The 24,944-nt window shown below is 44.4% G+C and overlaps 1 protein-coding gene across 3 annotated transcripts in view; it reads left to right on the top strand.

Annotated features, from left to right (window-relative positions):
* The window catches only part of ncln (nicalin), a 45,198-nt gene extending 20,735 nt beyond the window's left edge, over positions 1-24,463 (top strand). The window contains exons 5-15 of one of the 3 annotated variants that reach the window (XM_070859638.1): positions 2,581-2,661; positions 4,845-4,948; positions 6,162-6,250; positions 7,785-7,924; positions 8,995-9,173; positions 12,032-12,119; positions 13,664-13,702; positions 18,618-18,781; positions 20,581-20,634; positions 21,573-21,651; positions 22,376-24,463. In XM_070859638.1, coding sequence (XP_070715739.1) covers positions 2,581-2,661; positions 4,845-4,948; positions 6,162-6,250; positions 7,785-7,924; positions 8,995-9,173; positions 12,032-12,119; positions 13,664-13,702; positions 18,618-18,781; positions 20,581-20,634; positions 21,573-21,651; positions 22,376-22,435 — 1,077 coding nt within the window. In that variant the 3' untranslated portion in view covers positions 22,436-24,463. Of the gene's footprint in view, positions 1-2,580; positions 2,662-4,844; positions 4,949-6,161; positions 6,251-7,784; positions 7,925-8,994; positions 9,174-12,031; positions 12,120-13,663; positions 13,703-13,754; positions 13,811-14,687; positions 16,718-18,617; positions 18,782-20,580; positions 20,635-21,572; positions 21,652-22,375 lie in introns of those variants that run through there. The other 2 variants (XM_070859640.1, XM_070859639.1) reach the window with 2 other exon arrangements.
* Positions 24,464-24,944: the final 481 nt, after the last annotated feature.

Below are 24,944 nucleotides of genomic sequence, written 5' to 3'. Positions count from 1 at the left end.
GGAGTTAGATATGGCACTTACAGCCAAGGGGATCAAAGGGTATGGAGAGAGAGCAGGAAAGGGGTACTGAGGTTGAATGATCAGTCATGATCTTATTGAATGGTGGTGCAGGCTCGAAGGGCCGAATGGCCTCCGCCTGCACCTCATTTCTATGTTTCTATCTTGCAATTTTTGAAGAAAGACTCATGTGTTTCACCCTGTTGCAAACTTCAACTGGTATTCAAAGTTGTTTGCCCTCATTGAGCATCAAATCAGTTAACCTATTTCCAGCCAGGCCTTTTCTTTCCAACCATTAAGAACAGGACTAGGCCATTAAGCTCCTTGAGCCTGTTACTCCATTTCGATCAGATCATGGCTGATCTGTACCTCAACTCCATTTTGACGCATTTGCTCCATATCCCTTGATAACTGCCTAACATCCCCGGTAACCTTGCCTAACAAAAAGCTATCGACCTCCATCTTGAAAATTGCAATTTCCGCAACCCTTCCCTCACCAGAAACGAGAGTGTCAGCAATAAGGGGATGATTGACTCTGCGGTGAAGGGATATCGGTGCTAATGAGTCGCGATGTTTCTTGTAGAATGCAACTCCAGCATCTGAAAATTGGGATCCAGTATTGGGTGAATTCCCTTGCGTTTTCCTGCCTCCTGCAGCATCGCCCAGCATCTGTTATAGTACCGTTTCAGCTGCTCTCAATAGTTTGTCACCATCCTCCGTCTGCTCCACGATGACATACAAGCCGAGATCCTGACCAATGGATCCACCACAGACCCAATCCACGTCCGGACCGGGGTCAAGCAAGGCTGCGTTATCGCACCAACGCACTTTTCGATCTTCCTTGCTGCAATGCAATGCTTCATCTCACCCTTAGCAAGCTCCCCACTGGAGTGGAGCTAAATTATAGACAAATGGGAATCTGTTCAACCTCTGTTGCTTCCAGCCCAGATCCAAGGTCGTTCCATCCTCTGTCATTGAACTACAGTACACAGATGCGTCTGCGCACACTCGGAGGCCGAACTCCAAGCCATTGTCAACACCTTCACCGAGGCGTACGAGAACATGGGCCTTACACTAAACATCCGTAAGACAAAGGTCCTCTACCAACCTGACCCCGCCACACAGCACTGCCACCCGTGATCCACGATGAGGCCTTGGATAACGTGGACCATTTTCCATACCTCTGGAGCCTACTGTCAGCAAGAGTAGACATTGACGATGAGGTCCAACACTACCTTCAGTGCCCCAGCACAGCCTTCGGTTGCCTGAGGAAGAGAGTGTTTGAAGACCAGGACCTCAAACCCGGCACCAAGCTCATGGTCTACAGGGCAGTAGCGATACCCGCCCTCTTTTATGGCTGAGACATGGACTATATACAGCAGACACCTCAAAACGCTGGAGAAGTACCACCAGCCGCTGCCTCTGCAAGATCCTGCAAATCCATTGGCAGGATAGACGCACCAATGTGTGTGTTCTCGCTCAGGCCAACATCCCCAGCATAGAGCGTGGTCAGTACTTCGATCAGCTCCGTTGGGCTGACCACATCGTCCGCACGCCCGACACGAGACTCCCAAAGCAAGTGCTCTACGTGGAGCTTTGACACGGCAAGCGAGCTCCAGGTGGGCAGTGGAAAAGTTTCAAGGACATCCTCAAAATCTCCTTGATAAAGTGCAACATCCCCACTGACTCCTGGGAATCACTGGCCTATGACCGCCCAAAATGGAGGGAGAGCATCCGGGAAGGCGCTGAGCACCTCGAGTCCCATCGCCGAGAACAAGCAGAAACCAAGTGCAGGCAGCGGAAGGAGCGTGCGTTAAATGCAGGCTCCATGCCCACCCTTTCCTTCAACCACTGTCTGCCCCCCCGTGACAGAGACTGTAGGTCCCGCATTGGACTGTACAGTCACCTGAGAACTCGCCTTTTAGGGTGGAAGCAAGTCACCCTTGACTCCGAGGAACTGCCTATGATGATGAATATATGAAAGGTCCCGAGGAGAAACGGGTAGTGAATAACATTAGTAGAAGAATTGGGGATGGCGACTGAAAACATGGTTGAAAAGATAATCTATTGAACAGTCCCTTAAAGGAGGGAGAGAAGGGGCAAGGTGGAAGGGTTTACCAAGAACATTACAAAGAGTAACAGTGATGGTGGAGCAGAGGAAGTGGGTTTGTACAGTGAGAATTGGAGGACCAAAGACTACAGGGTAGAGAAGGAGCCTTTTAAAACCGAAACGTGATGTCGTCTCACTTTTGAAAAATTTATCTTGTTTTTTCTCCTGTTGGTTTCCACCTTAATGGTGTCCTGGACTTGGGGCCTTTGCTCTTCACCTAGATGTCTTAGTGATCGTTTAAGTTTTACAGTTGCCAAATAATGCAATGTGAGGCAGCGGGATGTTCTGTCTGTTTGCTTCATTCCCCTTCCGAGAAATACAACTCCTTCAGTTAATGGATTTTAAAAAGTCTCCTTTTAGTTTATAAAATGTTTTTGCTGTTTCTGATCGCCCGTTAAGCTAATACAAGGAATGTGGGTCCTGAAAGTGTGAGGTGTTTGACCTGACATTCTGTGCTTGTATTGTTCCTTTAGGGCAGATTGACTGGTCTGGGTGGAGAGGATCTTCCCACCATTGTCATTGTAGCACACTACGACTCCTTTGGAGTGGCTCCTGTAAGTACAACCCAGACTATTACATCACTGAATAATTACTACTGATGGTGCCTTTTTTTTAAACTGTTTTGTAAGGCTTTCTTCTGTCACAAGATTTTCAGTGAAGCATAATGATGACTACATATGAAAGTGTTACACTATGCCCTTGCTGGCCTACATTGGCTCCCGGTTAAGCAACGTCTCGATTTTAAAATTTCTCATCCATGTTTTCTAATCCCTTCACAACCTCGCACCGCACCACCGCCCCCCGTCCTCAAGCCCCAAAAACCTCAGAGATATCTATGCTCCTTTAATTCTGGCCACTAAAGCACTCCTGATTTTAATCGCTTAACCATCAGCTGCCTTGGCCCTAAGCTCTGAAATTCCCTCCCTAAACCTCTCCCCCCTCTTTCCTCCCTTAAAATGCTCATTAAAACCTACCTCTTTGCCCTAATTTCTCAAGTGGCTCGGTGCCGAATTTTGTTTTATGACACTCCTGTGAAGCACCTTTTTGAAGTTTTACTACGTTAACTGCGCTATATAAATGCAATTTGTTGTTACCCTGTTAAACTATAACTAACTATGTCAGCTGTGGCTCAGTGGGTAGCACACTCACCTCTGAGTCAGAAGATTGTGGGTTCAAGTTTCTCCAAGGACTTGAGCACAAAAATCTAGGCTGACACTCCAGTACAGTGCTGAGGGAATGCTGCACCGTCAGAGGTGGTGTCTTTCGGATGAGACGTTAAACCGAGGTTCCATCTGCTCGCTCTCAAATGGACGTAAAAGATCCCATGGCACTATTTCAAAGAAGAGCAGGGGAGTTATCCCTGATGTCCTGGCCAATATTTATCCCTCAATCAACAAAACACAAAAAAACCAGATTATCTGGTCATTATCACATTGCTGTTTTTGGGAGCTTGCTGTGCGCAAATTGGCTGCCACTTTTCCTACATCACAACAGTGACTACACTCCAAAAGTACTTCATTAGCTGTAAAGTGCTTTAAGATGTCCAGTGGTCGTGAAAGATGCTATATAAATCCAAGTCTTTTTAACACTCTATGAACGTCCAAACTTTGAGACACAAGAGCATCACGCAACTGCCTGGTGGGCAAAGGAACTACCTGGAGCAGCACTGAGCCATACCGTGTGCACTGAGAGCTGATCTCAGGCAGGGCTTCGTAAGATGGCTAAAACTGGTGTTAATCTTGGGATGGCGAGGGTTGGGTATGGGTGAGTTCTCGCTCCTGAGTGGAAATTAGGTGAGATCAGGTTTCTACTCCGTTATATGTTTTCCCATTCTCAAATAGTCTGTTGGCATTCAGTCTAGACTCGTACTTAAAAAAAATGACCGCTCGGTCAGGTTGACAGAGTTGCTGCGATATCGTATTCAAGTGAGCTTTGTGGAGCATGAAGAGGGTGAAAAATGTTATGAGTTTAACTCGTAACTTTTAATCTATCTACAAACATGTACTAACAAGCAGCAGTTCCTGTACCTTTCCCCAAGTTGTTATTTTAAACCCAGTTCTCAGTAAATGTATTTCTATAATATCATGCACTTCGTTTGTTACTTAATTGGTTGAACTTCTCAGATAGTGAGAAGGATGGGCTGTTTTCTGTCGTTTAAAGCTGTGCTGTGTACAGAGCCTTGTCCTGAGTGTAAATCACTCACTTAGAAACAAACTGGACCTAAAACTTGTAAACTATGAATGCTGCACCAATTGACAACAGATTTCTAACTGCAAGGTATTAATGGAGTTGTTCTGACGGATAGACACAAGTCTGGGGAAAGGCATTTGTAACATGCAGGATAAGTGGCTGTTGCTGATAATATAGTGAAACGCCTGCTCAGGAAAAAGCTTCATCACTGTAATAACCCAAAACTGCTAAATTAAACATGTAGAGCGAGTGTACATTGAAATAAGATTGAATTTTAGTGGACTGGGGATGTTTCCGCATTACCAACTCAAGGATGGATGCTGTACATTGCATTGAAAATTATTTATGCAAAGAGCAATAAAAGTTGGAACCGTCCACCAGTGAATTGAAAGGCATTGGAGAGTTCAAAATGTAGTTGGCCGATAGACTAGGTAAATTGGGGTATTAGAGGGACAAAGAGGATGGGTCATTCTTTTGTTGTTTTTTTTTATATCTAGTGAATGGAATAATTTTTTTTCTCTCCCATCCTATCCCACTCCCCTGACAGTGGCTGTCTTATGGCGCTGATTCCAATGGCAGTGGCGTAGCAGCTTTACTAGAACTGGCTCGACTATTTTCCAAACTTTATACTTACAAGAGGACGCATGCTGGGTGAGTGCAAAATGTGGTTCCAAAAGCTTGATTATGAAACATCGGCAAAAGGAATTTCAGAATTTTGTGTTTCATCTCTGCTTTTAGTTTATATAATGTGTTGCTTTATTTTGGTATCTTCAAATGAATGGAAATATGAAACTGAGAGATTGTCTGATTGTACTGTGCCTAAACTCCACTGAACGCACTGTGATTTTATTTGAGTCCGTGCTCGATATGCAGTTTCACTTATAACCTGATAAGGGTGCAATGAGTGGGTTTGCTACTTATTTTTTTTCTCCAACCCCAACCCCTCCAATTGACCCAGGGCATCATGTGTGTACACGTGTGCGGACCTGGAGTAATCTATATGTAAACTTTCTATGAAGCAGATTCCTTCTGCTAGTCGCTTTTGCCCACCTTCTGATTTAGCTCGGATTGATAAATGGAGTGCATAGTGTGGGGCTACTGAATCGAAGGATCCCATTCGGTGCTGACCTCAGCCAGGGCAACAATAGGGTCCTTATAGTTGACCTCGGCACCACTGACCTATGGTTGAGGAGAAATCAGCTAGGATTTGTGCTTATGTATGAAAGGAAGAGACTTTCATTTATCTAGTGCCTTTCACGACCACCGGACGTCCCAAAGTACTTTTGGAGTGTAGGAATGTAGGAAACCCAGCAGCCAATTTGTGCACAGCAAGCCCTCCCACGCAGCAATGTAACCATAACCAGATAATGTGTTTTTGTTATGTTGATTGCAAGATAAATATTGGCCAGGACACTGCTTGTTATGCATTGACCTGTGCTGAGAAAATATGCCTAATTAGACCATGAGGATAGCCTCAAGCTCATGTTGCAAAGTGCCTACAGTTATGCAGCTTGCCAGCCTTGTCTCAGCTTGCACGTGAACAGCTACTTGGATGAGATAAGGACGAGTGCCTGTGAAACCATATCCTAACGTGGGTCAGGGCATTTGGGAGATGGGGTGAGAATATTGGGATGGTGTGGAAGATCAGCCAATCAGCAAAACTGTATGGAAACTACTGCAGAAAAATGTACCAAACAGTCTGTGCTAATTTTGAAATTCTTTCTAAAAATAGAGGGGAAACATGATGAGTCTAAGTTGTAGGTTTCTCAGTCGAGCACTTGACTGTAAAGGATAAGTAGCAATTGCATTGATTTTGTTTTGATTTTTTTTGTAAAATGACACTTGGTCTACAATAATTTTTCAGATATAATATCCTGTTCTTTGTATCCGGAGGAGGGAAATTCAATTACCAGGGTACCAAACGCTGGCTGGAGGATAACCTGGATCACACAGGTAAGATGAAGGATTGTGTCTCTGTGCATTCGAACAAACAGCCCAAGTCCCCAGCAGAGCTATGAGTGCCAGTGAAGAATGGGGGTTGCCTAAATCTCTGGAATTTGAAATTACAGTCCCCACCACTTAAACCACCCACGTTTAAATCGGGCAAATAATGCAAACTATTTGCCGTCACCATTATTGTCAAATATAAGGTTGCCCTATACAGGATGTTAAGCACACCAGCTCTTTCAGGCAGAAACGGGTATTCGGGTGAGTCGGTTGGACCTCATTATGGTCCAGTTACCTATTTATTATACTTCAGTTATGGAGCCGTACAGGGAATTCTGCTGAAGAGAAGATGGGCGGAGTCGATTTGATCTCCGTGGGCAGCATCAGAGCGGAAGTCTCTTGCGCTTCCCTGAGTTTAATTGCTTCACCATTGGCAGCCGTGCCTTCTGCTATCTGGGCCTTCGGCTATGGAATTCCCTCCAACCCTCCCCATCTCTTTACACCTCTCTCTCCTTTGAGAGGCTCCTTCAAACTTACCTCTTTGACCAAATTTTTGGTCACCTGTCCTAATATCATGTAGCTCAGTGTCAAATGTCATTAACTCCCCTGTGCAGCGCCTTGCGAGGTTTTATTGCGTTAAAAGCGCGATAGGAATAAGTTGTTGTTGAGATGCTTGTGGTTCTTTGCCATGTCCCGTCAGTGTGAGAATCGCGCAGAACATTACACAATAACTATAGTTTATATTACACAATAACAATAACTTTTATTTATATATCTCCTTTAACGTAGTAAAACATCCCAAGGCGCTTCACAATACTGTTATAAGACAAAACAAATACATTTGACACCGAGCCACAAGAAGAATCTACACCAGAGACAGGTATGAGCGGGTCAGAATTCCAGAACGCTGAGATCGATCTGTACCTGCCATGTACCTCATTAACACAGGATAGTTCAGGTATAGTCAGCGATGTGGGAGATTAGCTTACTTTCAACAAAACACTTTGAAGTAGAAACCATCCAACGCATCAAGTGGGCAACTCGTGTTAACACCAACATGCCCTCTATAAGCAGTGGGGACTGTATGACTAAAAAACTACACATGATGCAAACCTGTTATTCATGGCTCTCGATAGAGATTTTCCCCACCCTGTTTTAAGAAATGATAAATAGCAATAAGCAATTTGGGAGAAACTTCTTTATTCAAAGTGGTGAGAATGTGGAACTCGCTACCACATGGAGTGATTGAGGCAAATAGCATGGGTGCATTTAAGGGGAAGTTAGCTAAATACGTGAGGGAGAAAGGAATAGAAGAATAGGATGGGATGAGGTTGGACGGGAGGTTGCTCGTGCGAAGCATAAACATCGCCTAGACCTGTTGGGACAACTGGCCTGTTTCTGTGTAGTGAAATTCTTTATAATAGTTCCCTTGTAAGCTCCATCTGCTAGTTAAAATGATCAGATTCACCCTGCTTCTGAGAGGATAACCAGAGTGTCTGAGCTTGGCTGTAATCTTGTGGGTGGGCTCCATGTTTTCCAGATTCAAGCCTCCTTCAGGATAACGTTGCTTTCGTTTTGTGCCTCGATACATTGGGCAGTGATGATGGCCTTTACCTTCACGTTTCAAAGCCGCCTAAGGAAGCTACCCCACAGCACACCTTCCTGAAGGAACTGGAAACAGTAAGTGCGTCGCCACGTCGAGATCAGGTTTCCCAATAGAACTTGAATAATCTGCACAGTTGTAATGTGCAGCAGGGCAAGACCGTGGGCTCGTACACCATTTCTCTGCCCTTCACTTCCCTTTTACCCCACGACCCTCATTGAAGTAATGCTTTATCACATCCTCAGTATTTTTTGGAAGTACTTCACACAGTAAATTGCTCTCAAAGTGTCGTGTTTGTGGGGTGTTGCTGGTGCAGAATGGCTGTTGCATTGGCCTACATAACGTGGTTATATATCCCACTCTTTCTGACCTTTCAGTGAAATGGGTAGGTGGGCATTCCACTCCCAGCCCTCTACCCGTGAGCCCAAGAGCCAGCTATAGAGTGCCTTAGGAGCACTCGTTAATTTTTTTCATCCATGGTACAGAGAGGTAAAGTGCCCCCTATTGCATCCCACCGACAGCACGGCCGAGATCAGAAACTCGCTAAATGGAAAATGGCCGCCACGTTTATGAAATTTGAAATTTGCAGTTCCGTTGGTAAATGCAGTCCCCCTCGCCTTAGTCTGGAGCTGAGTGGGGAGGACCTAGGTTTGATCCCGTGTGCTCAATTAGTTGATCACATCTATTGCAGAGGCTGTTGTTTGCCTCAATGCCCGTGACTAAAGGGGGAAATCAGCCAGGGTTCCAGTTTCTGAAACCGAGCAGAAAGGTTCTAGCTCAGCAATGCGGTCTGTGCTGACTTGGTTGATCTCATCCGGGGCAGAGGCTACAATTGGCCTCAGTGCCCCAGAATTAACAGGCCTGAGCTCCTGGTCCTGATAACTATCCATTATCCCTACAGGAAAACATGCGTGTGCACACATGTAGGCAACCACAGAATCTGCCTTTGCTGGTGTTCTCCAAGGTTGAGCATCTTGACTCATACATCAGGAATCTGGGAGTTGATGGTGTTTCTTCGGAGATGATCCCTGCATGAGTTAGCATCTCCGGGAGAGATCGTCGGCGGTGGGGGAGTTATATGACGGAAATAAGAAATCTGTTGGTCTATTGAAAACCCAAACTCTTTTTTCTGAATTTTAAAATGCAGGTGACCTCCAGCAAATTTCCAGAAGTCAAGTTCTCCATGGTCCACAAAAAAATCAACTTGGCAGAAGACATGTTGGCCTGGGAGCACGAGCGATTCGGAATCCGCCGATTACCAGCATTCACAGTATCCCGTCTAGAAAGCCATAAAAACAGCCTGCGGACCAGTGTTATGGACATGAGGTGAGAACAGCTTCTTCAATGCTGCTATGATTATTTCAGTAACAACAACAACTTATTTATATAGTGCCTTTAACATAGTGAAACCATCCCAAGGCGCTTCACAGCAGTGTTATAAGACAAAACGGATAAATTTGACACCGAGCCACATAAGAAATTACGGCAGCTGACCAAAAGATTGGTCAAAGAGGTAGATTTTAAGAAGTGTCTTAAAGGAGGAAAGAGGCGGAAAGATTTAGGGAGTAAGTTCCAGAGCTTGGGGCCCAGGCAGCTGAAGGCACAGCCACCGATGGTTGAGCAGTTATAATCAGGGATGCTCAAGAGGGCAGAATTTGAGGAGCACAGACATCTCGTGAGGCTGAATGAGATTACAGAGATAGGGAGGGGCGAGCATGTTTTGTTTTAGTTTGTCTTGTACTATTTCAAAATAATCAGTTAATGCACTTTTTGTACCTGTTGGCTGTATAGTTGTTCACCACAAAGCATTGTAGGTCTCACACACACACACACACACACGCACACAGTTTAAATCTATGTTCCCATTAATTTGCATCAACAACTTGCATTTCTATAGCGCCTATAACATCGTGAAACATCCCAAGGTGCTTCATAGGAGCGTTATCAAACAAAATGTATCTGTAGTATCTCAATAGGTCTTGATTGTGCTTGGGATTTATCCCCAATGAGAGGCACCATTATCAAAGAGTAACACTTTCAAAATCGCCAGGACCATAAAATTCAGACCAAACCAGCAAAGAAGAAATGGGACCTAGCTACCTGGGCTCTCGCAGGTTGTCTTGGTTTGGGGGCCATGTGGTCCTTGGGTTGTAGTTTGGATGCCCCGAGTTAGTGTAATGGATATGTTACTCGTTCGACTACTCAGATCATCGCTTTATAGCTGAGAGTTACAGGGCAGCCAACCATGATGACTCGTGTTCTACATGTTGGAGGTCTCTTTCCTGTTTCAGGCTGGTTACCTTGATCTTTCTGCGGGTCTGTCGGGTTGTGTTCAGATTTTGTTTTAAAGCAGTTAGCAAGTGTGACTCTTTCTGTTCCCTTGCTTATCCACTAAATTAAAGGAATGCTGTGCAATAAGGCCCAACCATTTAGTTAGATAGCAAACCTGCCCGACAACAGGTTAGGAAAGCCTACACTGAGCCGATCAATGCTTATTAACCCACTCGATGGTGCAACCTCGTGCGCAGCTCTACCACCCTGCTGTGCTCGGTTTTCGGGGAAACTAAGGCATTCCTTTCCTGGATCTATAAGGCAATCAAGCAAATCCAGGATACTCTTTACCAATGATTTAACTTTCCTAATCCTGCCCCATCCTTCCAATATATTGTAACATCCTCCTCATGCAGGATGTAACAGTGAGGGATTTCTGTGACTTTAGATAAGAAAAATGTAAATGTATAAATTGGCTTCAATCTGCTAAATCTCTTGGTGAAAGCTCTTTCTTTGGAACTAGTTGCTGGCTTTTAAATATTAAATATTTCTCAGCTTGATTGCATACCAACCCCTGGTTGACTGGATGTCCAGAATCCACTCTACTTGCGTGTTCTGTTTGCCTTGAGGGTAAAGTTAAATTTCTACAAATGCCGGTCAAATGAAAATGTAACATTTGTTTTTGCTTTATTTTGAAAGCAAGTAGAATGACTGGCAGGTTTGTATTGCAGCAAAAGACACAGCTCCTGCTCCTCAGCTGAAGAGCAACATGAGCATACTCAAAACAAGGTGCCTGCTTGGCTCAATGGCTAGCACTGTAGTTTCGGGGTCAGAACGTCGTGGTTTGAGCCCTACACCAGGAGCCGATCTAGGTGGACACTCCAGTGCAGCAGCACTGAGGACGAGTTCCATTGTTTGAGCTGAAGTCTTTCAGTTGGATTGGACAGTAATGCCCTGGGTGTCTGTCTGGATGTTGAAAGCTGTAATGGGAAGATAATTAAAAAAAAAGACTTGCATTTATATAGTGCCTTTCACGACCAACGGACGTCTCAAAGTGCTTTACAGCCAATAAAGTACTTTTGGCGTGTAGTCACTGTTGTAATGTCGGAAATGCGGTAGCCAATTTGCGCTTAAGCAAGCTCCCACAAACAGCAATGTGATAATGACCAGATCATTTTTTTTTGATATGTTGATTGAGGGATAAATAACTCCCCTGCTCCTCTTCGAAATGGTGCCATGGAATCTTTTAAGTCCACTTCAGGGAGCAGACGGGACCTCAGTTTATCGTCTCCTTTGAAAGACGGCACCTCCAACAGTGCAGCACTGGAATGTCAGTTTAGATTTTTTGTGCTCAAGTCCCTGGAATGGCCTACTCCTGCTCCTATTTCTTATGTAATTGGACATGACATGAGAGTTCTATGGAATACCAGGGAAAATCACATCTTTTGGCAAGAATGTCACTCCCATGCCTGCATTGCACTGGGACTGAAGTCTGAAATTACTTGTCTTTGAGGAGAACAGATTACAGAACTGAAGCTTTCAAAATAATGAAGGGGATCGACAAAGTTGATCCAGACAAATTGCTTAGTATAAATGAAGGTTCAAATCGTGGATCACGATATTAGGAAGTTAAGAATAAGAAGGGAAGCTGGGTGGACCTTTTTCTCCCCAGGGGTGGTAATGTGTGCGGGGGAAAAAATTCTAGGAAGGTCATTTGAAGCAGACCATATCAATGAAAGAGGTAGTTGGATGAGAAAGAAAGGATTGAGGCATATGGTGAGAACACATTCGATTTATCAAACGTGATTAGGGTTCTCCGAAAATAATTGTCTTCTTAAAACAACAGGCGTATCTTGTGCCTTGCGATGAATGTCGAGCAAAGTTTTCTTCATCTGCTATCCTCTCAAATTTAGGTCCCAGGTTGATATTCAGAAGTTATGTCGCAATACCAAAGTAATTGCCGAGGCACTAGCACGGGTAATTTACAACCTAACAGAGAAGGTAAGGGTGTTTTTCATTTCTTAGTCATTTTTACTTTATTTTTTTATGTGCATGTGCAAGTAACTGTAGTAAGGTGTCTTTCTTTGAAAGAACGGATTCGTAGGTCCGTGATGATCTGGTGAGTTTTTTTTTGAAAAGGTAACATTTGGTTGGGAGGATTTTTTTGTCAATGGGTATTGTATCTGTTTTCATGGATGCCTGTGAAATGCAAGGTGACCTTTGGGGTGGCAGTGACTGTGTATGGAGCTCCTCGTGTTTTGTAGTGAGGCACTAGGATGCAGCTTTCTACCTACGATTTACTGTGCTGTGTCTCCTATCTCAGTCATGGCACTGTAGGAGCCGAGTTCCCAGAACTGTTTTGCCTTGCTACCCCTCCTTCCAAAGCCTCTTGTAAAGCGATCACTTCCCCCTAGCCTCCCGCTCTACCTATCAACTCCTGCAGTGTCCACCTCTCTACCATTAGACGAAGGAGTGTGATATAAATCTGTTGAGGTGGTGTTGTTGTGGCTGCAGCTGGTGTCTCTACCTAGTGGCTGGCTGGAGATTAGCATGTGTGGGGGACTAGGAATAATCTCCAGCCTCTTGGGCTGGGATGGTGCTGGTGACTCCAAACGGGGAGGAGAGAAAATATCTCGTGTTTTTAAAAAAAAAAAACAGCTTTTTTAATGAGAAGGACGCAATATGGAATCAGCACTCACTGCTCAAACAAAAAATAAAAGAATATATATTGGATATAAAGAGAACTAGCGAGTGTTGAGAATATGAAATGAACATGAAGGGTTCCACTCTGATAACCTATTTTTTTCTTTCAGGCACTGATGAATCTGATGTGCGTTTCTGTCTTAATTTCAAAATGTTAATCTTGGTTAAATGCAGCAAAAAGGCTAATTGCAGCAGTAGTTTCTGGCATAGCAATGCCCCGCTCCAGCAAGATCGGGCGAAATGTTGAGCACTGGCTTGCTTGCAGATTATTCTCAGGAGGATTCCGTTATTCCAAGCCTGTGGAATGATGGGACATAGATCTACATGTGATCCCCCCCCCCCCCCAACTCTCCGCTCCCGGTTTGGATCATGCTGCGACAATAAGCTGCCGACGTGCTGCAAATGCGGGAATAGCCAGTGCCTCTTAATAACGTACTCTCGCTTTTTCTCTCACTAAAGTGCAAGAGGAGGAGAGGGAATTAAAGGATATGGGGACCGGGCAGGAAAGTGGAGTTGAGGTCGAAGATCAGCCACGATCTTATTGAATGGTGGAGCAGGCTTGAGGGGGCAGAAGGCTAACTCTTAATTCTTAAGTTCTTATCAAACTGCACTGGTTTTCAACCCCAGCAATACTTCACAGACAAGTAACTAATCAGCTAAAGGCCACCAGTCAGATAGATGGGCCACAAGTAGCCCTTGAGCCTATGTCATTGGTGTATAATGTGTGCACACATAGCTCTGGCTGTGTGTGTCTCATCCAGTTTTTTATTTGCCCCATTCTGTGATCTGTCTGTTCAGCCTTTACAGGGCTGTCTCTTTTTAAGTTTGTTTTCTTTTTTTAGGGTGCCCCAGAGGACCTTCAGATCTTCACAGAGCAAATGGTAAGCAGAGGGCTTCTTAATTTCTCTAAACTTCACTTTCCTTTTTTTAAAGCAAATGGCATCCCAGCTGCTGTTTCTTACTGGAGTTGAGGTGCACAGTAGCTGCAGGTGAGTCTATACCTGGGGAACTGAGGTAATGTCCTCTGTCTTAATACTCGACAAGAGGATGAGGTTGGTGGCGAGATGTTTTCAGGTGTCCAGCTTCCAGACCAGTTAGAGCCAAGCATTGTGGGTAGCAACCAAGGCTATTGCCTGACCTCAAAGTGCCAGAAATAATAGTTAGGCTGCATTATGATCTATGCTACAGCAACAACTGCAGAATCAATTTGCAGCTTGTAACAAGTGATATATATTACTTGGCTGCAATCACAGACATATACAGCCAGGGGACAACTCCACATTTCCATGCAAGGATTCACACACGCGCACACAAGGATTTTTTAAAAAAGGTACTGAAGTTAATAGAGTGTCCAACTTGCAGATCTCTTAGGGACTTTTCGAAACCCACCTTAGCACCAAACTGAAGTTATACTCCTTCAGTGTCACGCCTCTTAGTCAAGTGAAATGGCCTCCCAGACGGGTTAGTCCCAGTGATCTCCATAACATTTTCTTGGGGGTCTGCGGCCCGTTCAAAGTTTTGTACATGTGCAAAGTTTCACGTTGAAAAAGCTAGTCCCGGACTACATAACGTAAGAAATAGGAGCAGGAGTCGGCCATTTGGCCCCCCCAGCCTGCTCCACCATTCAATAAGATCATGGCTGATCTGATCGTGGACTCAGCTCTACTTCCCTGCCCGCTCACCATAACCCTTCACTCCCTTATCGCTCAAAAATCTGTCGATCTCCGCCTTAAATATATTCAATGACCCAGCCTTCGCAGCTCTCTGGGGCAGAGAATTCCACAGATTTACAACCCTCAGAGAAAAAATTCCTCCTCATCTCAGTTTTAAATGGGCGACTCCTTATTTTAAAACTATGCTCTCTAGTTCTAGACTCCCCCATGAGTGGAAGCATCCTCTCTGCATCTATCTTATTGAGCCCCGCCGTTATCGTTTATGTCTCAATAAGATCACCCCTCATTCTTCTGAACTCCAATGAGTACTGGCCCAACCTGCTCAACCTTTCTTCATAAGTCAACTTCTTCATCTCAGGAATCAACCAAGTGAACCTTTTCTGAAGTGCCTCCAATGCAAGTATATCCCTCCTTAAATAAGGAGACCAAGGTTGTATGCAGTATTCTAGATGTGGCCTCACTAAAACCCTGTACAGTTGTAGCTTTTATACTCCATCACCCTTGCAATAAAGGCCAACATTCCATTTGCCTTCCTGATTACTTGCTGTACCTGCATACTAACTTTTTGTGTTTCATGCACAAGGACCCCCAGGTCTCTCTGTACTGCAGCACTTTGTAATTTTCCCCCATTTAAATAATTTGCTTATTATTTCTGCCAAAGTGGATAACCTCACACTTCCCATATTATCCTCCATTTGCCAAATTTTTGCCCACTCACTTAGTCTGTCTATATGCCTTTGCATATTTTTTGTGTCCTGCTCACAACTTGCTTTCCAACCCATCTTTGTATCATCAGCAAACTTGGCTACATTACACTTGGTCCCTTCGTTCAAATCATTAATATAGATTGTAAATAGTTGCGGCCCCAGCACTGTCCCTGTGGCACTTCACTAGTTACTGTTTGCCAACCGGAAAATTATCCATTTATCCTGACTCTCTGTTTTCTGTTAGTTAACCAATCCTCTATCCATGCTAATATATTATTCCCAATCCAACTCCGTGAATTTTTATCTTGTGCAGTAACCTTTCATATGGCACCTTATCGAATGCCTTCTGGAAATCAAAATACACCACATCCACATGTTCCCCCTTATCCACCCTGCTCATTACATCCTCAAAGAACTCCAGCAAATTTGTCAAACATGATTTCCCATTTATAAAACCATGCTGACTGTGCTTGACTAAATTATGCTTTTCTAAATGTCCTGCTACTGCTTCCTTAATAATGGGCTCCAACATTTTCCCAACGACAGATGCTAGGCTAACTGGTCTATAGTTTCCTGTTTTCTGTCTCCCTCCTTTCTTAAATAAGGGTGTTACATTTGCGATTTTCCAATCCGCTGGGACCTTCCCAGAATCCAGGGAATTTTGGTAGATTACAACCAAAGCATCCACTATCTCTGCAGCCACTTCTTTTAAGATCCTAAGATGCAGGCCATCAGTTCGACGGAACTTGTCCACCGGACTGCACGGGATGAGTGACTTCAGTTATGTAGCTGGACTAGAGAAAGTTGAGAGGAGATTTGAAAGAGGTGCTCAAAATCATGAGGGGCCTAGACAGACTAGATAGAGAGAAACTGTTTCCATTGGCAGACGGGTCGAGAACCAGAGGACACAGATTTAAGGTGATTGGCAGACGAACCAAAGGTTAGGATCTGGAATGCACAGCCTGTAAGGGTGGTGGAGGCAGATTCAATCGAGGCTTTCAAAAGGGAATTGGATAAGTACCTGATGGAAAAAAATTGCAGGGCTACAGGGAAAGGGCGGCGGAGTGGGAGTGGCTGAAGTGCTGTTGCAGAGAGCCGGCATGGGCTCGACAGGTCGAATGGCCGCCTTCTGTGCTGTTATGATTCTATGATTGGATCAGACTAATTTCAGAGTTACATTGTAACTTTTGCACCACTGCGATGCAAAGATGCCAGTATAACTGCACCCTTGGGCTCCCTGGGTTATCAAATGGATCGTCTGCCGATTAGCCTATTTGCTAAATGCACTGCCTGATGTCATAGTGAGCCATAAGCACCAGATGGCCCCAGGTACAATCCCCTGTCTGTGGTGTTAGTTGATCTCGGCAAATGGTTTTAACTGATCTTAGTGTGATTGAGCTAGGGAAGAGAAAAAAAAATTATCCTTGATTCCTGCTCCTGATTCACTATCCAGTGATCGTTGATGAAAAGTGTGTGTGTGGCATTGGGGTGAGACTGGCTGTGGTTCTCTTCTCCCCCCCCCCCCCCCCCCACCACCAATTGCAAAATAACCCAGCTTTTATGGGAAGAATGGCCATTTTGGGTGAGATACTGCAGACTGGCAGTGCTTGTGGAACCTTAGCTAAGTACAGGAGAGGAAAAAGAGAAGGATATAAATATGATTTATATCTTCACCCAGAGTGTGGTGAGAATGTGAAACTTGTTACCATAAGGAGTAGTTGAGGGTGTATAGCACGGATGCGTTCAAGGGGAAGCTAGATAAGCTCATGAGGGAGAAAGGAGTAGAAGATTATACTAATAGGGTTAGATGAAGAGGGGTTGGAGGAGGCTTGTGTGGAGCATAAACACCGGCGTGGGGCAGTTGGTCCGAATTACCGATTTCTGTGCTGTAACTATGTTATTTTATGATCGACTAGAATCGGCTAGAATTGTGGGAGAGTGATTGAAAAATTGGTTTTGCAGTCTTGCTGTTCAATCTAACTGCTTCTTTATTACACATCATACTTGCATATATATCAGCATTGTTTACCCAAGTGTAGCCTTCAGTTTTTTGTGAATTGCCACCTTTGAATTGTCAGCATTACAGTTTGCAAGCATGTGTTCATCTTTCAAACAACCTAATAGTCTCAGCCGTGACTCAGTGGGTAGCACACTCGTCTTTGAGTCGGAAGCTTGTGGGTTCAAGTCCCACTCCAGAGACTTAAAGCACAAAATCTAGGCTGACGCTTCAGTGCAGCGCTACACAATTGGAGGTGTCATCTTTTGGCTAAAATGTTAAACCGGGTCCCCGTCTGCCCTCTTGGATGGATATAAAAGATCCCATAGCACTATTTCGAAGAAGAGCTTGGGGAATTCCCCCTAGGTCCATATTTATCCCTCAACTCAACCACCTAAAAACAGATTGGTGATTATCAAATTGCTGTTTGTGGAATCTTGCTGTGCGCAGATTGGCTGCCGCATTTCCCACATTACAACAGTGACTACACTCCAAAAGTAATCATTGGCTATAAAGCGCTTTGGGACGTCCTTAGGTCGTGAAAGGTGCTGTACAAATACAAGTCTTTCTTTTACATTAAGCAGGAAAAGTAGTGAATGTTGAGCAATAGACAATAGTGAGAGGGTAGGATTGTGCGATAAATGACCGGGCTGGAGAATGTTTTTGTAAGCAGGTGGCAATTGAGCAGATAGTTGCAGAGGACAGAACGGAGGAGATTACGAAGTGGCCACCAACGATAGAACGGAGGAAGCGGGGATAAAGAGTAGTGGAAGGTGTGTGTGGCGCTGTCAGGCTGCAGACCACAAAGGCAAGCTGGAGCAAGGCTGTGCGGGATTTGTAGTCAACTCGGGGCACCGGCAACCAGTGGGACTTGGGGTGACAATTTGCAGGCAACAATTCGGGCTGTGATAATTTGAATTAAGTTGTGACTTGTGGAGAGCTAGCTACAAGAGGGTCAGAGATGTCTTGCAGAAGCTTTGGGTTTGGGTGAAGGTGGGCAATTAATGGTAATGAAAAACCAACAGTACTTTCTGTAAAATTGCGTGGATCATTTTCACTCCTGTCTACTGATATAATCACTAACTGACTGTAGACTTACTGTAATAAGCTGTCCTTTTTGTAGTAAAAAAATAGTCCAAGTGCTTTTATGTGGAACTCCTTACTTTCTGCTGGCTTTTAAAACTGAGCTTGGCATCACCTTATTACTCTTCGATTTGCATCAGCTTCTCTCCTCCTCCTGCACTGCAGGCCTCGGCTCTTCACACCCCTTTCTGAGCGAGCATGAATTTGCAGCGTATGTGCCAGAGTACTTAAAGTCAGAAACTAAAGAGCCACGGTGATGCTCCGGGAAATATCTGTTAATTTTCAGTGTGCTGCCTGCTCACCATTTGTCTGTTTCTCCCCCTCCCATCCAATTCAGCAACTACAGGAGGACCAGCTATCATCAGTACTTGACTGGCTAACAGCCCAACCCAGGGCGGCACAGCTCATCGATAAGGACAGCACCCTTATCTCCACCATGGAGTATTACATGAGTCGATACTTGAAAGATGTCAAACGTCATCATGTGAAGGCAGACAAAAGGTACATTGTGCTTTTAGTAAAGAAAAACTACCGTGCTAATACCCATGTAGGCTGCACCCCAAATATGGGCCGTTCATGATGGGAATCAACTTGCTTATTGGCTACATCTTCAACTTAAGCTGCTTCTTTTGCTGTAAGCATTGAGGCCTATGTAGGACTTAATACAGTGATCAAATGCAAGATAGATTTACAACAATTAATGTCAGTCATAAATCCATCGGCGTGGACTCCAACTGCATGGAGTGTCCTGTCTGTAGATGTCCATGATGATGACTACCACAGAGATGGGGAAGATAGAAAACTCAATACTGTTAACTCTACAGTGTCTATCAGAGCAAATGATGCATATTTGTGAGTGGTGTTGCAATGGTAAAGCCATCTCTACATTCTGGTGATGGTGAAGAAGGTTAATTCAAAGTTGAGTGTCGAAGTTCCCTCCTCTCGTTCTTTGAATGACTACAATAATATTAGAATCTATCCGTGTTGATCAGTGATGTCGTCATCATCATCATCATAGGCAGTCCCTCGAAATCGAGGAAGACTTGCTTCCACTCTTAAAATGAGTCCTTAGGTGGCTGAACAGCCCAATACGAGAGCCACAGTCCCTGTTACAGGTGGGACAGACAGTCGTTGAGGAAAAGGGTGGGTGGGACTGGTTTGCAACACGCTCTTTCCGCTGCCTGCGCTTGATTTCTGCATGCTCTCGGCGATTAGGCTCGAGGTGCTCAGCGCCCTCCCAGATGCACTTCCTCCACTTAGCGTGGTCTTTGGCCAGGAACTCCCAGGTGTCAATGGGGATGTTGCACTTTTTCAGGGAGGCTTTGAGGGTGTCTCTGTAACGTTTCCTCTGTCCACCTTTGGCTCATTTGCCGTGAAGGAGTTCCGAGTAGAGCGCTTGCTTTGGGAGTTTTGTGTCAGGCATGTAAACATTGTGGCCTGCCCAGCGGAGCTGATCAAGTGTGGTCAGTGCTTCAATGCTGGGGATGTTGGCCTGGTCGAGGACGCTAATGTTGATGCATCTATCCTCCCAGGGGATTTGTGGGATCTTGCAGAGGCATCGTTGATGGTATTTCTCCAGCGACGTGAGGTGTCTACTGTACATGGTCCATGTCTCTGAGTCAATTAGGAGGACAAGAGGAGGGGACTTCGACACTCAACTTTGAATTAACCTTCTTCACCATCACCAGAATCTAGAGCCGGCTTCACCATTGCGACTCCACTCCCATACATGCTGTGCTCTTGGTCGAGCAAGTGTCGGCTTGACACAGTTGATGGCAATCTCTCGAGAGTCGGATGGTGGTTTCAAATCTCGCTCCAGGTCCCAAGCATATAATCTAGGTTGGCACTGTGGTGGAGTGCTGAGTGGCCATCCTTCAGATGAAACATTGAGGTCCTATCTGCCTGTTCAAGTGGACATTAAAGATTCCTTGGCAATATTCGAAGGCGAGCAAGATGTTCTCCTAGTGTCTTAGCCAATATTGGTCAACACTTTGAGATGTTTGAGAGATGTGATAAGTTACCATATAAATGGAGATATTTACCTTCAATGGTGCTTCCTAACCAATAGGGATGCTATTGTTAGCGTTTGAGTTGGTTTGCATCTACCCTCCTCTCAAAGTTGAGCTGATACAAGGCTTAATCCAGGTACCACCAGGAATATGTAACGCCGGTTGGGGTCAGTCACTCGGGACTTCAAACCTGTGGGCTGTGAAGCTAGAATTTTAACTGTTACAGGTCAACCAAGTTTTCTTAAAGTTCTAACGGCATGGATGAATGTTATCTTTTTCTGTTGATTGCAGAGATCCAGAATTTCTCTTCTATGATCAGCTGAAGCAAACCATGAACGCATACAGGTACGAAATACAGACCACAAGAATGCCCCACCCCTGTAGCTCAGTGGGTGAATGTACTCCTCATGTGGTACTGAGTCATGGAAACTAACAGTTGTAGGCTGAGTTGGCTGGTAGAGAAATCTATAATTGGCATCAACTAACATTTGTTGGGGATGGAAAAATTTGCTCGAGTTCCTATTCCCGATCGTTGACCAGTAATTCCTAATGAAGAGTGTGCACGCATGGACATCAAGCGAGCACTGGATCAGGCCCTGTTGTGAAGTCATCCACAGTTGGATCGCCTTCCAGTACTCGCTGTCTAGGCTCACATCTTGAAGAACGGTCACTTGGGTGATTTTGTCAGAAGGTTATCGGAAGAGTCCATGCCTTCAGAAGATGAGGTACAGCGGTCTGGATGTCCCGCACAAGCCGCTCAGCAGCTTTTACATTAAGAAACTGTGCATGCGCAAAGATTTGAACGGACTGCACAGCCAGTTAAAGGGATGGCACACGATTTAAAAAAAAATTGGGATGGTAACATTGCTGGAGGGCTGCTCGTGTATGTAGAACTGTACCCCAACATGCCAGTGCTTGTAAGAGAAGAACAGAGGAAATCAAGACTTGATTGAACAGTGATAAATTCTGAAACTTATTACTGTGCCGTCAACTGTCCTATTAGAGGCATGATTGATTTAAGGATATAGGATTCACGGCAGACTAAATTGGTTGTTTACCAGTTACTAATACAAGAATGTCACTTGTTTTAATTTTTACGTAATTTATTATGGAACAATATTTCCACATTCTGACTGTTATTTTTCAGATTTGATTATCGGCCCCTGATTATCATGATTGCCAGTAATCTTATTCATATTTTTCAAATCTAACTTTCCTCTGATTTCAGCCTCCTCTCCTACCAGCCATTTAAATTATAATTCTTCAATATGTTCTCTTTGTAGAGTTAAACCTGCCATCTTCGATCTACTGCTGGCATTGTGTATAGCAGCGTATCTAGGAATTACCTATCTTGTTGCCCAGGTGAGTGAGTATATTACAACAGTGACTACACTCCAAAAGTACTTAGTCTTTCGAATGAGACGTTAAACCGAAGCCTCTCTCAGGTGGACATAGAAGATTCCATGGCGCTATTTCGAAGAAGAGCAAGGGAGTTATCCCCATTGACCTGGGCCAATATTTATCCCTCAAACAACATAACAAAAACAAATTATCTGGTCATTATCACATTGCTGTTTGTGGGAGCTTGCTGTGCACAAATTGGCTGCTGTATTTCCAGCATTACAACAGTGTCTAAGCTCCAAAAGTGCTTCATTGGCTGTAAAGCACTTTGGGATGTCTGGTGGTCCTGAAAGTGCTATATAAATCCAAGTCTTTTTAAAGCACTTTGAAACGTCTGGTGTTCGTGAAAGGCGCTATATAAATCCAAGTCTTTTATATGACCTGACTACGGAGCAAATGGGGAGCAGGCTGGCAGGCTGCTCGGTTTTGCACAAGTGAAGTTGCCCAGCACGCGGATGGGGGTATTAGATCTTGACTTTTTCCACCTCACTTATCTACACACCTGTACAGCAAGGGCGTGTAAGACATCCACTGAGAGCAGAATTTGGCTTTGATTGTGTTGCTCTCCGCCGGCTGTTGAACTGCACCCCACGCAGAGTGTCAGCAGCTTGAGGACAGGAAGGCAGGGGGGGACCACTCTTAACTGGAAAAAAACATGGCACTATTTTTTTTTCTTTCTTTGCAGAACTTTGGCTTGATTTACAACACAGTACGACGGATTACTCTGAAGCAGAAACAGCACTAACGCCAGAGTCCTCTGCTCTCGTCACCTTCACGTTGTAGAAGGATTCTTCCAGTACAACCTCCCTATGTTGTCACGGCTGAATCCAGCCGACAGCACTGAGCCAAATTTCTCTGATTATGAAGCGTCGGCAACTTTTCGAGGGTTGGAAGATGTTCCATAAATAATGGCACTATTACTATTTGACTTTTGCAACAACAAAAAAACTTTATTCTATTTTCACCCAAATGCAATCCATATTAAGCACTACCCAAAACCTGGTCACTTGCCCTCTGTTATACACTTCATAAATTAAGTATTTCCTACATAATGAACTCAGTCCAGGTTGGAATTCATGGATATATGTTTGTTGGTTGTAATTTGTTTAACCCAGTCTGCTGGCTGTAAGGATCCCAGATAAAATGAGTTAGTGGCAAGCATCGGAGTGTCCATAATTCAGCACTAATTACATTTCAAAGTGACCACATAGGCGTTTGTATGTAAAATATTTCTGCTGGGGGAGGGGGGGGTTGAGGGGGTTGTATTGAAGCTTTTTGTCTTCATGGGCCGTGTAAGTGTGTGTGTACCATGGAGCCCCAAGGCCACATATAACGGTTAAATCCACGTACCGTTGACTTCACTTCGGTTGCTGACACGAACAGACCTTGATGTTCCGATTTAGCATGAGGAACAGCCTTTACTACATTTTAGGGCCAGAATATTGAAACAAAGAACTAGCCAAGAAGAACTGTTCGCTCGATTGCCTGGGTTTTGGGGAGAGCTGGATTGCCAGTTCTTGGGAGCCATATGTGGCCCTTGGCCCACAGTTTGTACTTCCCTGCACCAGGGGACACTCTTCTGAGATTGAGGCTGGGACTGTTGTTGGACACAATAGAGGAAGCTTTATTCTGTGTCCCATCGTGCTGTACCTAATCTGGATGTGCCTGATGCTGACATTGGCTCCCCAAAGTAGAAAATGCTCCATTTCCTAACACTTGCGCCCCTCGTCATTTTATGAGCAGACAAAGTCGCAGGTTTTTGTCTTTGTTGTATTACAAGTAAACCCTATTTTAAAATTGTGACTCCTGATTAAGGCTGTGCAAATTGACTAATCTAAATAACTTCTTTTAAAACCCTTATACGTAGAGATTGCATGCTTGTGCAATGCTTTGCTGTTAATTTTTATTTGTGAATCTGAGCCATGCAACAAAAAAAAATTGCTCTGGCTTAATTTGGTTCAAGTGAGTGTTAGCGGGTAATTCAACTGAACGGCTGAAGCCATTCCATTTTTACCCAATGTCTGTTTTCCAGCAAGAATCAGGAGTGGGAACCAGAGCTGATTTCCATAACCCCACCCCATTCCACTCAAAGCCCACGGACACAAAAAGCAACTGTTACACCCCAAAACAAAAGCAAAATACTGCGGATGCTGGAAACACTCAGCCTGTCGGGCAGCATCTATGGAGAGAGAACCAGAGTTAATGTTACACACCCCAGCCACACAGGCGATCGGTTGGCTCCACACTGCCCAGGGATTGAAGCTGGGACCTTTGGTCTTTCACTTCATCTGCCAGGCCAGCGTGAGAGCTTGATCAAGTTAGCATAACTGGGATCCAGGCCCACCTCCGAGCACTTGGCCCTGTTCTTGTGAAGAGGTGAGGCGCTAAATATTAACAATGAACAAAAAAAAACCTCAAACTTACCTTCCTATCTTTCAACCCAAAAGGAAACGGCAGCTTTTCTATCCCAACATTGCAATGTGCTATTTCATTCCTCGTCACATACTGCAGTGAATGCAGAACACAAGTATTTTCTTTTGAAACTTGATGGGACATTTTTTTCCATTTTAATTGCTGCATCTTATTCTGAACTTTTATTTATGTCTGTAATGGTTATTTGTTGAAAATCATTGACATTGATGGGGTTTTTTTTTCTGATGTGTGATGAAGTGGATTATGAGATAACAGTGGAGCTGTATCGGACACTGACCTTCATCATGATTGTTCTATACAGCAGGAGGGAAAAATAATAAAATTTGGGACAAAAAACCGACTGAGCAGCTGACGTGTGTGTTTTTGAATGTAGCTCTACTATGCAATATTTTTAAATTCTCATCCTTGTTTTCAAATCCCTGCATGATCTTTCCCCCCTCTATATCTCCCTACCTTCCTCCAGCCTTACAACTCTCCGAGATCTCTGCGCTCCTCCAATTCTGGCCTCTTGCACATCCCCAATTTTAATTGTTCCACCATCCGTGGCTGTGCCTTCAGCTGCCTAGACATTCCGCTCTGGAACTCGCTCCCTAAACCCCACATCTCCTTTGACGCTCCTTAAAACCTACCTCTTTGACCAAGCTTTTGATCATTTCCCCTAATCTCTGCTTGTGTGACTGTCAAATTTTGCGAACGCTCCTGACGTTTTACTACATTGAAGGCGCTATATAGATGCAAGCTGTATTCTCTTTCCCCCACCCCCCCCACCAACGCCACCTATTTCTCACCAACTCTCTTGAAGACGTTGATTCGTACTGGAG

Source organism: Pristiophorus japonicus, chromosome 18 (genome assembly GCF_044704955.1).
Source record: "Pristiophorus japonicus isolate sPriJap1 chromosome 18, sPriJap1.hap1, whole genome shotgun sequence".
NCBI lineage: Eukaryota > Metazoa > Chordata > Chondrichthyes > Pristiophoridae > Pristiophorus > Pristiophorus japonicus.
The sequence above is the reverse complement of the archived record's forward strand: the minus strand, read 5'-3'. Positions and strand labels throughout refer to the sequence as shown.